The 16,604-nt window shown below is 40.1% G+C and overlaps 1 protein-coding gene across 14 annotated transcripts in view; it reads right to left on the bottom strand.

The window, feature by feature from the left end:
* LOC109470813 (mucin-5AC-like) overlaps positions 1–16,604 on the bottom strand; it is a 72,497-nt gene that overhangs the window by 52,063 nt on the left and 3,830 nt on the right. For all 14 annotated transcript variants that reach the window (XM_019769904.1, XM_019769897.1, XM_019769895.1 and 11 more), the window contains exons 3-14: positions 12,862–12,927; positions 11,859–11,997; positions 9,114–9,369; positions 7,475–7,622; positions 6,427–6,557; positions 5,098–5,251; positions 4,313–4,544; positions 3,441–3,487; positions 2,750–2,889; positions 1,985–2,167; positions 1,360–1,482; positions 725–923 (exon numbers count right to left, since the gene is read on the bottom strand). In XM_019769904.1, coding sequence (XP_019625463.1) covers positions 725–923; positions 1,360–1,482; positions 1,985–2,167; positions 2,750–2,889; positions 3,441–3,487; positions 4,313–4,544; positions 5,098–5,251; positions 6,427–6,557; positions 7,475–7,622; positions 9,114–9,369; positions 11,859–11,997; positions 12,862–12,927 — 1,818 coding nt within the window. The remainder of the gene's footprint in view (positions 1–724; positions 924–1,359; positions 1,483–1,984; positions 2,168–2,749; positions 2,890–3,440; positions 3,488–4,312; positions 4,545–5,097; positions 5,252–6,426; positions 6,558–7,474; positions 7,623–9,113; positions 9,370–11,858; positions 11,998–12,861; positions 12,928–16,604) is intronic.

Here is a 16,604-nt window from a genome sequence, read left to right as displayed (position 1 = left end):
ATATATATATATACATATATATATATATATGGTGTCAATATGGGCCATCGAGCCTGAAATAAACACTAAACTAAACTTATAGATGGCCAATGTTTAGCAGACAACGTCAAACATTTAAGATATCAAGCACATCAATAGAACCCATATCTAAGTCTAAATTAAATCTGTGAAAACGATTGTCATCTGTTTTCTTTATAGTGTACAGTCTAAAAAAAGGGCAACATAACAACAGAATAGTCCTACTATAAACGAATGTTGAAAGAATGAATGAGGGACGGATTCCAAAGATAGCTCTCATATGACAAATATAAACCAATGTGCAATGGCCCTTTAGGCAGACTCAGGAAAAGGTAGAAAGATCACGTGCAAGAAATATCGACCAAGTACATACAAGAGTATACAACGACGGAGAATCTGGAACCAAGGTCAGGGGACGTCCCAGGAAGACATGGATAGAGAGTGTGAAGGACACCCTGACTAGGTATGGCATGCCTGTAACAACAGCCTCCAGACTAGCCGTCGGCCGCCGACTGTCCGTCCCCACGACGCCCCAGACGGTAGAAGTGGAACTCAGTGGAAGGATAAAGTAAGCACAGACTTTGAAGACTAGACAGACTTAAGGAGGAGGGAGACCAAGAGGAATGGAGAAGGAGAGGCCCTAAGGCCTACCTGACAAGCCCTAAGGCCTACCTGGAGAAGATGTAAGTAAGATAAGGAATCTCACCGGTAAAGAATGACCCCATGAGCTGCCCGCAGTGCTGCTGCGCGGCTGTCTTCAGCTGCTGGTAGATGTCACACGGGTGCATGGTCTCCTGTCCGGTAGGCACCAGCGGCCGGTCCGCGCACAGGTCGTCCGTCTTCCACTTGTTGGCGAAGGCGATCGGGTTGGTCTCGATGTCCCCGACTTTGGTGTAGAAATCATCCTAGAATTGCATTTACATTACAATGAGATTGTTAAGTACTATTCCTTTCTAGGTTTGATAATGCACCAAAACCATTTACACCATGAGAAAACATGAATTGCATGGTGTTGTCAAGATAGCCATTGCATCATGTAGCTGACTTGGTTTTTGATCACGGTAAGATGAGCTAGCTTATAGTTTATTCTGAAGAATACGTGATACGTTCTTTTGACAGCAATAGAACATGGTAGCTTTCAATGTTCACACTGCCATATTACGTGCAATATAATGAAATACGGTACAATGCAATGCAATGCAGTGCTATGATGATTATATATATGACAATCCCAGTGCGTTGCAAGGGGTAACACACTGCATGGAATGGTTAGGATTTTTGTCGGCTATTTTATAGATTCTTTGACATTTATTCCTTCCGGAATGTTAGTGTTGGTCCTACCTGCTGGTTGTAGTTAAAGGTGCCGCACAGACCCATGGTCCTGCCGACAAACTTGGGCGGGGCGGTGATGTAGAGACGGGAAACTCCGTCCCACAGTACCCGCAGCCCGTTGTCAAGGGTAACCTAGCAACAACATTACATCATCGGGAAAGCATGTAAGTTGTGAACGAAAATAAAACATGATTTGAAGTCCTTAATTAATCTATTTCTATATGACAATCGAACAGTGAAGCAATGTTGTGAAGTTATAAGTTATTTTAACAACAATGGAACATGGTAGCCTTCAATGTTCATACTGCAATACATAAGTGCAATACAAATGCGAGGCAATGTAATATAATGCAATGCAATACAATGCAATGCAATACAAGGCAATATAGTAAAATGCGACGCAATACAATGCAATGCGATACAATTCAATGCACACAATACAAAGAAATGCAATGCAATACAATGCATTGCAATGCAATAGAATTCAATGCAATACAATACGTACAATACAAAGCAATGCAATGTAATACAATGCAATATAATACAATACAATACAATCCAACGCAATACAATACAATACAATACAATACAACATTTGCAATACAGAATTGCTGCTGCCGAGACATCGCGTTACCTTCTGGAAGATGGAAGTGGCGGTCTCGATGTACACCCCGGGCCCGCGGTGCGGCAGCCTGACGATGTCCTCCCCGTTCAGCAGCACGCTCTTCCCCTGCTTCAGCTTCAGCACCGTGCTGCCTGTCTTCACCGTCACCGAGCGCGTGCACGTCAGCTGCCGGGTGGAGCCAGAGTCGCACTCCTGCAACCCAACATACACATCGACACGGTTACATCTTTGCCTTCGCCAGAAGGGTATGTTTTCGGTTTGGGCTTGGATGTGGCGTGGGTCTGAATGCATGTCAACAATATAACTCGAGAAAGTGTGGATGGATCTTATTGATAATTGGTATGTGAGTGGCGGTTGTGGAAAGAAAGGTTAAGTTCAAAAATGGTTCACCTGGCTTTTTGAACGGTACTGCAGCGCAGCGGGTTTTTATGTATTTGTTGGATTGTCTGTGGCCAGCATAGCTCGGGAAGCCGTGATTGGATCTAAATTATCTTAATGATATCTGGTAGATGGGTAGCAGTTATAGAAACAGAAAATGGTTATCCTGTCATGTTCCTACTTTGCTGCAAAGTTTTTTTTGTGTGTGTGTGGACAACATTACTCGAGAAGTTGTGTTTGGTTGTTGATGATATTTATTCGATGATTAGGGCAGTAAATATGAACTTTTAACGTTAAGCGAATATTCAACCTTCACGGAGGCAGAGCGGAATTAGAACGGAGCAGGTATAACATTCTCGGATGGAGTAAGGGCTAGTAGTCAACGAGATCACTAACCTGGTTCTCAGCCTCGATACTGTAGTCGGTCTCGTCAGTCATCTTGTTCATGACCATGGTGTAGGAACAATCTCCCATGAAGTCATACGACCTGCCGTCAAACGTGATGTAATGGGGGTCCCCGGTAGCGATGCACGTGGCTGTGAGGACAGAAATTACGGTACTGAATAACCAACCATACATGTCGAAGTTAAGTATGGACTTTGAGTTTTTGTCTGATAGTGTCTTATTGCAAGATGGTAATTCATGCAAATTTTCATGACTTCCCGATGACGTGATCAATAACTACGGGGCCACGCCCATTTTCAGAAAAATCGAATTTCCAGGCTAGTGTTTCACTAAAAATGCATGATATTTCTCAGAAATGTACATAATAATAAAAGTGGAAACTTTACCTTTGGCTTTTCTCAATGTCTTAAAGACCGATTTTTAATTATTTTTTTTTCGAAAATGTTGACAAACGTAAATATTTATCTTAGAGGTTTGTCTCCAGAAAAACAACCCTTTTCTTCCACATTCCATGAGTATTTTTACCATGAATGCGTTTTGAACATCATCTATCCATTGTAGGGGTAAGGTATTTGCCCTAGGGGTCGAAAAGCCACAGCACAACGTCAATGTCAGCAAGATAAACTTCTTTGTAAATCTCATACAATCTAGATGTAAAGATATGGATGTAGAGAAAATTTACCTTCGCAAGGCTCCGTGGTACACTCCCACTTGCCATTTACGCACTCACTGTCAATGAAAGTCGGTGTTTTTATTAGTATCATACAAACTGTAAATTGACGATGGTTAACAATGTAAATGATAATGTGAACAATGTAAATGACATATACTAAACAGTATGGTGATTAGATTTTACAACGTAATGATTCCCATAATAGCAAACCTAGTATAGTAGTACTATAAGTTAATCAGACAGTAGTTGTATGTCTCCTATGGCTTTACCTTACTTTATTTGACACTGTACAAGCTATTAGCCTTCGGGTACGATTTTGCGAATAAAGATAATGCAACACGGGATGTCCAAGCCAAGACAATGAGATGCAAGTTTTGAACAGAATGTTTGCTTAGATTAATTGAAGTACAGTAGTACAGCCTGTAGAACAGCTTGAGGGAGATATCGGTATCACCTGGGGTGGCAAATTCTAATTGTGGTTTTGAAAAGTTAGTCGCAGTGTGGTAGCGTTGACCTTGCTATCTGACCTTGAACTTTGACCCCATATGGACCACGTCCTTTTCTACTTATAATGTAAAGGGAGTGGCAAATAATCAAATATGGCTATTTTTCAATGCAAATATAGAAACTTTATGTGCAAAATCATGCCCGAAGGCTAATTGCTTGTACAATCAAGTATAATACTCATTGCATTACAGTAACAGGAGACAGGTAACAATCTGTCTGGAAAAACTTCTACTTCTACTACTACGCTAGCTATTATGGGGTTCGACTTCTTCTTTGAAGGCAGTGGATAATGAATAGTCTCACATTCTGCATAATTAGTGGGTTTTGTGATCTTAGTAGAAACGTAGTCTTTGCAAATGCAAATATATACTGACCAGTCGTTACAGTCGGAGTTGATGTGTGAGCCCGGTGGGTGCTCCACCCCGTGGCTGAGGCAGGGGCAGCTGGCGTGCGGCAGACACTCCCCGCCGTTCAGGTACGTCCCCTCGGGACAGTGGCAGCCGTCGATGCACTGGTTATCCTCGCAGTCGTACAGCGTCGTGCGGCAGGTCTCCGGGCAGGAGGTGCCGCAGGTACGGTACTCCATACCCTCCGCACAGTTAGCCGCTGGAAGTAGGGTACAGAACATGTTGCAGTAAGTCAATCACAGTTTGTAATAGAAGATGACTTTGGATTTATGTAGTTGAATTTATGTAACGACAAATAGTTTCATTTTGTATCAGTTAACTGTATCTGTTCATCATGTTTTGTTGTGACCTTTACTTAGCGAAGTATGTCAAAAACAATGTGCAATAAAGGTTGTTGATATATTCATGCATGGTTAAGGTGGTAAATATACAGACGTTGATAGTCGCTATGCATATATATATATATGGAGAAAATATTGTATTTAGTAAAGTTTAGTGTATTAGCAATTTGTTTTAATATCCATCAGAATGCTACAATAGGGATCATACTCAACGCATCGTACTTATACAGGATTACAAGGGCGTCTTGTATTATAATCCCACAACAAAGACGTGAGTGTGAAAAACGTTTTTTCTGTGCACCGATTTTCCTCTCAGAGTAACCCCATTAAATTGGACGAACTCTACATGACAACAGTGACGCGCCGACACTAGCAAGATCGATCGAATCTGCTCACGGAATCACTACTTACGGCAGAAAGTGTCACTCCTCCAGTTGACATGCACCCCGTGTCGCAGACACTCCCTGAAGTACGCCTCGAAGCTGTTGCAGGCGGCAGACTCCAGACCACCGCTCAGACAAACGTCCTCCTTGCAAGACTCGTAGTAGGCAAACTGGTCAACGAACTATCGGAAAGGACATTTCTACATTTTAAAGGCATCCAAGTCAATTTCAGGGTGGCAAAACTGCAATATTATTATATTAATTATAGTTAAGGCAATCTGTGTTGTATTGACAAATACTGACCCACATGAGCACACTTGCATCAGTACTATATATACTTTTGGTTTTTAAAACAGCACAGAAAATTGAGTCCTTAATTTTCTGGGTGGTACCCCAAAAACCAGCCCAGGATCCCACCAGTAAACGGCATTTTTGCCAGTAAACGGCATTTTTGCTCTATGAATGTCTATATACATGGGATAGTTGCATCAACTTTGTATGTAGATAAGTGACTAGAATATTGAGTTTGAAAATTCTGGTTTGCAAGCCCTAAAATTTGCATTGGGGACCCTTAGAACATGTAGTCATAACCTAATCATCATTCACTATGTTCTACTGCTGCAGCAGTCTGGGTGACTCTTATGACCTAATGAAGTATCAACTAGAAAGGCCGACATCTGCTTTGGAGCAAATTCAACATGACTTCACCACGTTTCACGACATGGCAGGGAAAGAAGGAGAAATACAAGGGAAAACAATGCTTTATTTTGATATAAATATAGTATGAAGTGACATATAACTAAGAATGCAACAGTTGGATAGCTATTCCCTTCATTATTGGTTAGGATTTATTTGCATAATGCTGTTGATTTTCAAGATTAAAAAAAATGTTTATGTCCCGCATTCCAATGCTTGAGAAGGAAAGTTTTACATATCTACGCCTAAACACTTGAATGCAGTTCAATACTGTCAACATGGTATGACTATGTGTAGATGTTAATACAGTTAACCCAATTAGATTTCAACAGCCAATCAGCAAGAAGAATAGAGGAAAGCAGCTTATCTGGTTTAAAAAATTTAAAATTTGGTTTCAAAAATAACAAGGCATATAGAAATGTAGGTTATATGACATGTTTCTACCGATTTACAACCAAAAAGACTTCTTTTCCTGGCTAATACTTGTGAAAAAAACAAAGTAACTATTCCTATTATAAGTATGTGGAAGCCTACACAGGTGTTCATTTAGCAGTAAAGTAATTAAGGGAACAGCCAATCAGCGACCAGATCTCCAAACAGGGTGCACCTGCTGCCCATATTTGCACATCTATCTGCACACAAGAAGAAAAGAATGACAAACCTCGTGGCATGGTTGGAACTCAGGAAGAGTTTTGAGTCCCGTACATATCTGAGCTGCCTGAGTGTGTGCGATCTGACCAGCCATGGTCTGGGTATTACAGTGACTGTTCTGTCGGCTGTCTGAGCAGATGTCTGTGAAATGGAAAAAATGCAGTTATAATAATAATTATAATAGTTTATTGACAACACTCCAGGTACATGGCAACGTATAAAAGCGCTGAATTACGTACTCAGGGTTTAAAAACAGATTGAACAATAAGGTCAGCTAAACAAACAAAGGACATTGACAAACTAGGTACAAACATAAACAAATACTGGCTGTACACAGTTATAGATATAAATCAGAAGTATCTACAAATAGATTAAAAACTATAATTGTCCAGTACTGGGAGATTTCAACCTGTTTGTTTATTTAACAAATTATCTAAGACGTAGGCAAGAAATAAGTGCCAAATTAGAGTAGATGCATGGCTTAGAACTACATAGCTTTTGTTCAGAAGTCCAAACTCCCGTCTTTACTTGTCTTCAGACATAGTCGAAAACATCACCATAGTGCAACTCGCTTCTTAGATCACCAAACCTTCCACTAAGTTCTATGACGTTCTATGAAGTTTCATGAGCTATGTTGGAGATTATTTTGACACTATGTCTATGCTAAACGACATAAGAAATGCTCTACTGTTAGTATTTGAATTATGACAAATTATTATGATCAGTGATTACTATGATTATTGTTATTATGATGATCAGTTATTATTATGATCAGTTGCATCATATTACTATGATTATTGTTGTTATTATTATGATCAGTTATTTTTTGATCACTTATTATTATATGATCAGTTATTGTTATGATCAGTTATTATTATGATCACTTATTATCATGACCATTTATTATTATGATCACTTATTATGATCAGTTATTATTATGATCAGATATGAGTTGAATTATTACTGTTATTATTTCATGATTATGATTATTATGTAAGGGATGGTTCACTACATTTTTGATATATGAATAATGAAAAAACGAAAAAGAAATGCTCTACCTCCTTCGCTTTCTGGCATCTTCCAGCTGGCAGCAAAGGGGAGTACGTGATCCCGGACCTTCCCAGAGATGTCTGTGAAGTCGTTATGAACGTCTCTGTCGTACTTTCCGCACAGACCACAGGTCTTCCCGAACAGATCCTCAGTCACCTGGAATCGGCGGTAATGAATGAATGAATGAATGGAGACCTTTATTGTACGCAAATACCCACTGGGTTCAGTACAGGTCACAGAAAAGACATCACAGTTTGCAATGAATATATACAATGTACAAGCTGGTGCTAATTCTATGTATTATGGACATATAGTCTAATAATTACGATAATCTGGCTTCTTCTCGCTTCTTAGTAATGATGTAGATATAGGTACAGATGTGTTTTATAATCGAAGGTTTGTCTAAAGCCATTAGAAATATGAACTTATCTGTGTTGCTAAGATGTATGAAATGGGGAAACATACATTGCTATAATTTATAAAGCTCAGCTTTCTCTTCATTGTATAAACTACATTCTAATACAAAGTGTTCCTCATCCTCTATCCTATTTAGATTACAATGCCTACATATTCGTTGTTCCAGGGGAGTGCGGTTATGTAATGGAATGGACTTCAGTTCACGAAGAAGTAACACATCGTGCCATAATGTGACAATTAACGGTGAGGAAATGCTTCGAATCACAAGCCATTGCAGAGCTAGTTCAAATCTAGATTGACACATAGCGGTAGTACAGTGGTAATGGTTCGTGTGTCGGCTGACGCGGGATCCCCTATGTCTAAGTATAAGTAAGGTCATGTTGATTTGATTATATGAATGACATCCTCTGGGAACCCCAGAGCATGCGAATAAGACAAGCTGCCTTCTAAAATCTACACAGTGTATGGTATGGCGAATAATGGGCTCTTCATTTTTATTTCTTCACATTTTCTTCTTTTCCTTTGAAATTGATTTTGACGTTCTACGACATAAGTATCATTTTCCAAAATTTTGTGCAACTTTGATACGGCATACATTTGCTAATTTTGCAACTGCCTTGTACGATTTACAGTATGGTCGAAAACTATTTTGAAAATTCATGTGCGCGCGGATGTCATCCATATAATCAAATAAACATGGCCTAAAGGTAGTACAATAATGACATTTATCATTAGTACTTTAGGAAATATTCTCACCAATTTGATGAAATTTCTGGTCAGTAAATTTTAATTAATCAGCTGTCATAAACTCAGCATCGAAACAGGAAGGCACAACCGCACACCTCTGGAGCAAAGGATTTGCCAATTTTGTAGCTCAAACAAAGTAGAAGACGACTTTGTTATTCATTGTAGTTTATATAATAATGAAAGAAATTATATTTTTAGATATATTACAAGTACGTTTCCATACTTCCAATACTTGTCTTATATTTAAATTTATCTTAAATTTATCTTTCTTATGCGCTTTGATCATCCTGTACTAAACAAACCCATCTCAAATTATATTTTTAACATCACTAAGAAACGAGAAGAAGCCGAACCTCTGTATTAGAGTAGTTTTAGAGCTGTTTGTACTACAAACATGTATGTTACCTATTTCATCTGTTGACCTGTACAATAAAGGTTATTATTATTTAATTCAAAGTTGATTATGAACCATACTCCACGTACCTCGACGTAAACTGCGTCGGCGCCGTCCCACTTGATCTTGAAGCCGAGCCCGCTGCGCACCACGACGTACGAGGCGATCCTCTCCACCAGGAGCCCGTGCAGGTTAGCCGGGATGGACACCTGCATGTCCCCGTCAAACGCCGTCGGGCCGTCCGGGGTGTGCCGCAGCGTCACCACGAAGTTCCCGATGTACAGGATGACTTCCACGTGGCACGGCTGGGTGTTGTTACAGCCCCGCTGGTGACGGACGTGGATGCTGCGGAGAACGATGTGGGCATTGTTTAATTGATTTTACATTCTTTAGTGCTTTTTTCTTGTGGCGTAACGATATATGTGTCTAGGACTAAAGGCACACTCTCACATACAGTACTTCAGGGTAAGGTGGAAGGCGCACGGCCGCGGGGACGTCCCCGTCGGTCATGGATTACAGACTTAAAGGAGTGGACCGGTCTAACAGCCAACCAGATGGCCAGACTGGCGGAGGACCGCCAGCATTGGAAGAACTTGGCCAAACATCATACTGCCCCGACGGCTGACTAAGCTATGGGAGAGAGTGAGTGAGTGAGTGAGTGAGTGAGTGAGTGAGTGAGTGAGTGAGTGAGTGAGTGAGTGAGTGAGTGAGTGAGTGAGTGAGTGACGACAGAGGGTTCATCTCGAAACCAAGAGGTCCCGAGTTTAAATCCTGCCATGCCACAATCTTGGAAAAGGTAGTTAACACGAATTTTCTCACTTTACGCAGGTGAGTTTGTCTGTTGTCCTTGCGTTTGTGTGCGTTGGTGGCGGCATGAAAAAGTTGAAACAAGAGTTCCAAGATCTCATACCTTCACCAAAGGATGACATTATGCATTCCGACTGATGACATTATACATTTTTCCCATTGATTATGAAAATAAGATCCTCATTTCATTTCCATCATGGATTATATCAGTTGATCATATTCTCCACCCAATAACAGTCTTATCTGAACAGCTATTCTAGCACTTCCTCATAAATTATGCAAATGAGGTCATGACTTGAATAAGTTATGTTCATTGATCTTCACTGAACTTCCAAACGCGGCAAGTATGAACTGCTACATCTACCGGTTATTGAATTCTTGAATCCTCAAAGATTTTAATCAAACTGCCCTGCAGTTCCAGAACAAGCTGCTAGGGAGCCTAAACTAATGTCACGTGTTCTCAAGCACAAGAGATGTAAAACCATTGAAAATTCGTGACCCTAGTTTGTCCAGATCGTGAGATATCAAAACCGGAAGTTCTGCTGCAGTACCAAGGCAAGCCACCAGGGATAAAAGATCTAATCATTTTTACGTCTTTCCACCTACCAACTATCTTGACAATCCATCTAAAGCTTCTTGAGTTATCGTGCTAAACCACATACATGACACACACACACACTTTATGTGAGAGAATTTCTTTGTGTTGGATCAAAAGTTCTAACTTAAAACATACAACCAACTGACTACCAAGACATATCAACTTTCGTTATAGGATAAGACAATTTTAGTAAATAATATAAGAAGAATGTGCCGGAGAAACAAGAAACCCAGGACCACATCAACAGTAAGAAATAAGTATCAATTGACAGACTACACAGACACTATTGAGCACCAGATTATTTTGTGCATAAAAAGGATATCCTTATAGTTGAAAACCATTACTTAACTATCAATTACATATGGCGCCCATTTAGTCACGGTTTTTAAACCCGACATCATCCATGTTTTGACATTATTTCAAAGCTTTAACGTTTCTCTATATGGCCATGTTGATTTTATCATATATGTATATATATATATATGGATGACATCCGCGTAAGCATCAATTTTCCTTTCAAATAAAGACCATACTGATACTGTAAATTGTACAAAGCAGCTACAAAATGAGCAAATATGTGCAAACAATGTTGGAAAACGATACTAGGTACTAATGTTGTAGAATGAAATGAAGACGAAGAGTCTATTATTTGCCATACCATACTCTGTGTTTAGTCATGTGTTCTTACCTTCATGGCCACATAGATCCCATAATCAACTTTTTTTTTGTCAAACTTTTTTATTCCCACGACGCAGCAGTTTTTGGGATGCCATCCACATAATCAAATCAACGACTTAATCAACATTAGCAACATTGATTTGTTCTTGCACTGCATTTTGAACAAACATGACGTGACAAAGAAACACAACAATGAAAAAGCCGTTAGACTTACAGGCACGTAGACACCCCCCCCCCTTCTGAATGAGACCTCTGCTTTACAAAAACGGTACACAGTCCCATAAAACAAGTAAAATCTGAGATTTTATACCTCCGGAATTTTAATTGTATATTTTTATATGTTGTTTGTTATGTATAGTTGATGGTGTTGAATTTTGTGCCCAACAACAATTGTTGCGCACCACAGGACTAGGGTTTTAAACAAAGAATTTATAGACCGGACACCCCTCTGTGCGAGGGGTCATTTACGTGGACCAGACCGAGAATATCTTCAACACGCCAAAGGTCAACGGTCGCGACCATTTTCACGCTCAAAGGGGTGTTCTGGGGCCACCAAAAGGAACCATTTTCACGCCCGAAAAAAACAAAAGAACGTGCATCATCTACAGCCCAATAGCAAAACATACACCGAGTCCCAAAAAATACGTCCACTCAATCGCGAGAAACAGTTGCGAACATGAAAATCTAAATCTCTCACAAAACCCTTCCGCGGAAGGATGGCTCCTCCCCCGGAAGTAATAATTCGCCTTACTTGAAGGTGTTGTCGGCACAGTCGCCCACCAGTTTGTAGGTGCACTGCCCCTTGAAGTTGTACATCTGCCCGTCAAACGTCAGGTAGTGCTCCTGGCTCCAGGACACGCACTGCGCCTGCTGCTCCACGGTCGGCTCGGCTGAGCGGGAACAAACAAACACTTGAAACCCCTGTCACACATTCACAAAGTTGGCCTCCTGAAAACTAACCGAACGCCCCGCAACCTTGGTTAGGACTAGGTCTGAGCAAAGTCGGCTAGTGAGAGTTTTAAAATATTTAAAATATTCGGGGATTTGTTGGGAAGATCGGACATGGTGTTCAGCAAACCCGCAATGAAGTACATAATAGGGACTTAGAAGGGGGGTTCCAGCTTAGCCTACCATCTATAAAATCTGAAAGGTACAGGAACAGTGCTATTCCATACCTGTCTAAACACTTAAACAGCTCTTCGTCTATCGTGTAATTACCCGCTACCAATTGTATAAATTCTTGTTATTTAGTTTGATTATGTTTGTAAATATTAATGATATTTAGTGTGTTCCCTAGCTAAAACTACGTAATTCAGCCTTTTGTATAATACTTTGTATTATTAGGCTGCAATGTTGTTTTAGTTTTATGTCAATTTGCAAATAAACCATATACACAAACCAACAGTTTTCGTTGGTTAACAGTTTTCGGGGTGTGTGTTCGGGGTCAAATTGACTTAAATTCAACTCAAATCGTATATAAAGGTAGGCATGGCCTAGAATTAGCCAGGATACTCCCGAACGTCAGCCCGAACCTAGTGCAACTGGCTGGTGCAACTTGATAGATTTTGAAAAACTATCTGACGTTTCAAGTCACAAACGACAAGTAGTGGATGCTGCTTGAAATGTCTGACAGTTTTCAACATCTATCCAGTTGCTTGAGTAACTCTTTTCTTGTGCAATGTACACGTATGTCAGTCAAGTGGTGATTCATAAAACGGGGAATGTTGTCCGAAAAAAAAAGGTTCAATTCTCACCTGCGCCGACGATGGATGTTTGTGCGGGATATGCCGTGGGCTGGACAGGGATGATCATTGGGTCGTCTGTTGGGACAAGGGAACAGTGATATAGATCAGGTCTTCTTATGTTGTGTATAGAGAAAGATACCAACGTTTATCATTAGAAAGTTGGGTCCAATTGGGAAATCCGTGAGTGATAGCCGTGACTTGACCGTCAGAAGTACAACGAAGTTCTTTATGAAGTTCTTTAATACAAGTTCATGTCCGAGGGCTAATTGCAAATGAATACAGAAGGTATTGAAGAATGGTATAAAACCATGTGCTACGTTCTACTAATCTAACTTTCTATCTCTGCTTAAAACTAATAACCTACGTATATGTGACAAAGAGAGGATATGTAATACATAAACAAGTAAGAGAAACATGGCAACTACTTTTCTACTTCTAGTTAAGCTATTAGGGGGTTGACTTCTTCTCTGATTTTGGAAAAAAACAATACATTTTGTTGCCCTCTGACAGTGGTCAACATTCCGAAAATTGGCAAAGGTGTCTGTTGCCATGCAGGAATGTGTGTGGCAGATAAATACGAAGAGAGGAGACAGGACAAGGCTCTGATTTAATGTTTTGTCTTTTTTTAAACCTGATTATTACATTTATGTAGTTAGTATTTGTAAAAGACGGTAAAAGACGAGTTAAGAGAAAAAGTGGTGCTAATGCGTAGTTTGTACTTTTAGCCCAATAAATTATCATATATTAGTGAAAAATGAGTTAACACCCCTCTAACTAAATTTTTTCACTATTAAAAATGAGTTAGAGGGGTGTTAACTCATTTTTTTCACTAGAAAGAGGTTCTATGAAATCTCTTATTAGTGCAAAAATGAGTTAGAAGGGTGTTAACTCATTTTTCACTAAGAGGTTCACTAGTAAAAGGTTGTATAAAGATCTCTTATTAGTGAAAAAATTATTTGTTAACACATGTAAAGGTGCTTAGCACGTGTATGGAATGAAATAATGATCTGAACTAAAAAATGAGATAAATAGATAGTTGTTGTCTTTGTACTTTGATGCAGTGATATATTTCATTCCTTTTATATGTAATGGTGGCTGTGTATACATATGTGATGTTTCCACTGAATCGAAACCACATGATTTGTATAATGACTGAAAACTTTTATTTTTCAAACTTGTTTCAATGATGAATGGATGTTGTAATAGTTGGTAGTAAACTTAGCACAATATAAGCATAAAGTATTGTTTAACAAGGTTTATGAAGTCAAAATGTGAAAATGTAGGAATGTTGTTTTTTGCCGGCCCGCATTCTTTTTTTTCGCAATATCGCATTAGATTTGGAGTTTGCGGAGGAATTCATCCACAAAATTTACTTGCTGTGGCCTAAACGAAATACTACATAGACAGCAACTAGCCACGAAATAGTCACGAAGGATGAGGCAGGGAGAACACGACTGAGCTGAGTTAAATCGCACCAAACAAGCCCGTAGCCAGGATTTTGAAGGGGGGGGGGTTCTTCCCACTGCTAGAGGGGACCTCGAGCGGGCAATTTTGAAAAATGAACCTTCTAAAATGGCATTTCGTGCGTTTTTGAGAGGATTTCCAAGAAAAAAAAATCAGAGATAAATTTTTAATCAATGACAAAGGGAGCAGTTTTTCTACGATTCCAGTCCATCTTTTCAAGAAAAACCTGGGACCTTTACATAAAAAGTGGACCAAAAAGTGGACCTTTGAGCCTTGTTGGGGGGTTCTTCCGAATCCCCGAACCCCCCCCCACCCCCCCCCCCCTGGCTACGGGCATGCCATATTTTGTCAAAACAGCAATGTCTATCAGAGACAGGACAATTACCGTGTGACGGACTCTTTGAGATTTCTAAACGCTCGGCACGTTTTACTTTTGCGCAAGGTACAATAGGGTTGTATAAAGATCTCTTATTAGTGAAAAAACTATTTGTTAACACAGGTAAAGGTTAACAAAACAGGTTTGTGGGGTCGTGTGGCGTAGCGGCAGAGTGCGCGACTCGGAACTAAGAGTCCCGGGTTCGAGTCCTGACATGCCACCGATCTTGTGTCCTTGGGAAAGGCACTTTACACGACTTTCCTTACTTCACTCAGGTGTAAATGAGTATTGTCCTGTCATGTATTTGTCCCCTGTGTTGGTGGCAGCATAATATAAGTTGAAAAAAAACTTGAGTGTGTCGTAACCACGTCTGGTGATTACATGTTGGAATAAAAAAAAGGTACAATAGGGTTGAGAGTATCGTAACGAAGGTGGGAACTGAAGGGAGTCCGTAATGTAGAGGGGTAAAACAATGTGTGTGAATGCCCATGGAAAGCGCAATGCACAAGACTATATTAAATGCACAGAACGTCACCGTCGAAAACAAAATTATGCACTGTGCATATGGAAAGAATGGTTGAAGGCTATAGTAGAAAAATTACTGCTAGTAAATATATATATAATGAGCAAATGAAATAGATGCGCAAGCAATGCTGCTCTATTTTTGGGACATTGAAAAAATTTGTCTTCACTTATTTGCATATCAATCAATTGTTCGTACTTATAAACCTGCATTTCTGACAACTCTCCAGTGTCACTGACGAAAGCTAAAGGTAGTGGATGCTTCTGAAACGTCTGACCGCTTCCAAAATCGTATCCAGTTGCTTGAGTATTTAACTTTTTTGGCGTATCTTATTACCTGGATGTCTAACCTTCACCGACTATTCTTTTATTCCTCCTGTCAATTGCATCATTCCGTCATGCTTTTAAAAAGAAGCACAAAAACTTGATTAAAGTCTTGACATGAAGCATAGTCACCAACTATGATTATGTCGCATTTTCGGACATTGTGTGCTTGCATATAGCTACTTGTTGAGCGCTTGTCCATTTTGCGTGTGCCTTTTTCTGTTCGACAAAATTTGAAATGACGATGGTATATATGAAACCTTCGGCATATCAAACAACAGCCTAAGGCCACACCGGCTTAATTTTATAGATGACATACTCTGAAGGCCCCCAAACTAGTGCGCGCGAGCGAATAAAAAAATCCGGCCAAAAATAAAAATGCTACTAAACCACAGGAATACAAAGCTGGTATTGTGAATTTGCGGCAGTACTTAGAGACGTATACGACAAGCCGGCACATGCTGCCTTTTGCGGAATTTGTAAATCGGCACTGTACGTATGTACTGAGTTCTTGAGTGGTGGGACTTCAATAGCCTGGGTGCCATCCTCCAAAGTTACAACCGGCTCCGTATTGTCGCTTACCACCATGGACTACCCAGGCCAGAACCTCGGAGGACGTTTTTTTTTTTTTGAGAACAGGCGAAAATCAATGCGCGCGCGGATGTCATCCATAAAATTAAGTCGGTGTGGCCTAATAAAGTCAGACGATATCAGTAGTGATTTGAGCAAACTACTACGTTCTATATGGCTGTTTGAACAAGCGCACGTGAGACCTTTACCATAATTTCTCTTCCGGTGACGCCAGAGTGAATGGTACATATCGGGCTACTTAGCCTCCATCGTGGTGAATAGCTACTGTTTGAGGTAGCAATCAAATCATGCTGGTGAAATTGATTGATACGTCAAATTACAACGTTATCTGCGCCTGTCTTTAACTCCGGAATGTTATCACCCGACCAGAGGACCGGACTCATGATGCGAGTGTTTTCCCAAGTGCCCAGAATGAATGCGCACAAGATAAGACGTTGTTTCCTTTGATAAGCTGGCGAAGTGGAGGTGTTTAACG

This window comes from Branchiostoma belcheri, unplaced genomic scaffold, assembly GCF_001625305.1.
Source record: "Branchiostoma belcheri isolate BF01 breed outbred unplaced genomic scaffold, Haploidv18h27 scaffold234, whole genome shotgun sequence".
Taxonomy (NCBI): Eukaryota; Metazoa; Chordata; class Leptocardii; order Amphioxiformes; family Branchiostomatidae; genus Branchiostoma; species Branchiostoma belcheri.
Note: the sequence above shows the minus strand (reverse complement) of the source record. Positions and strands in the feature narration are given on the sequence as shown.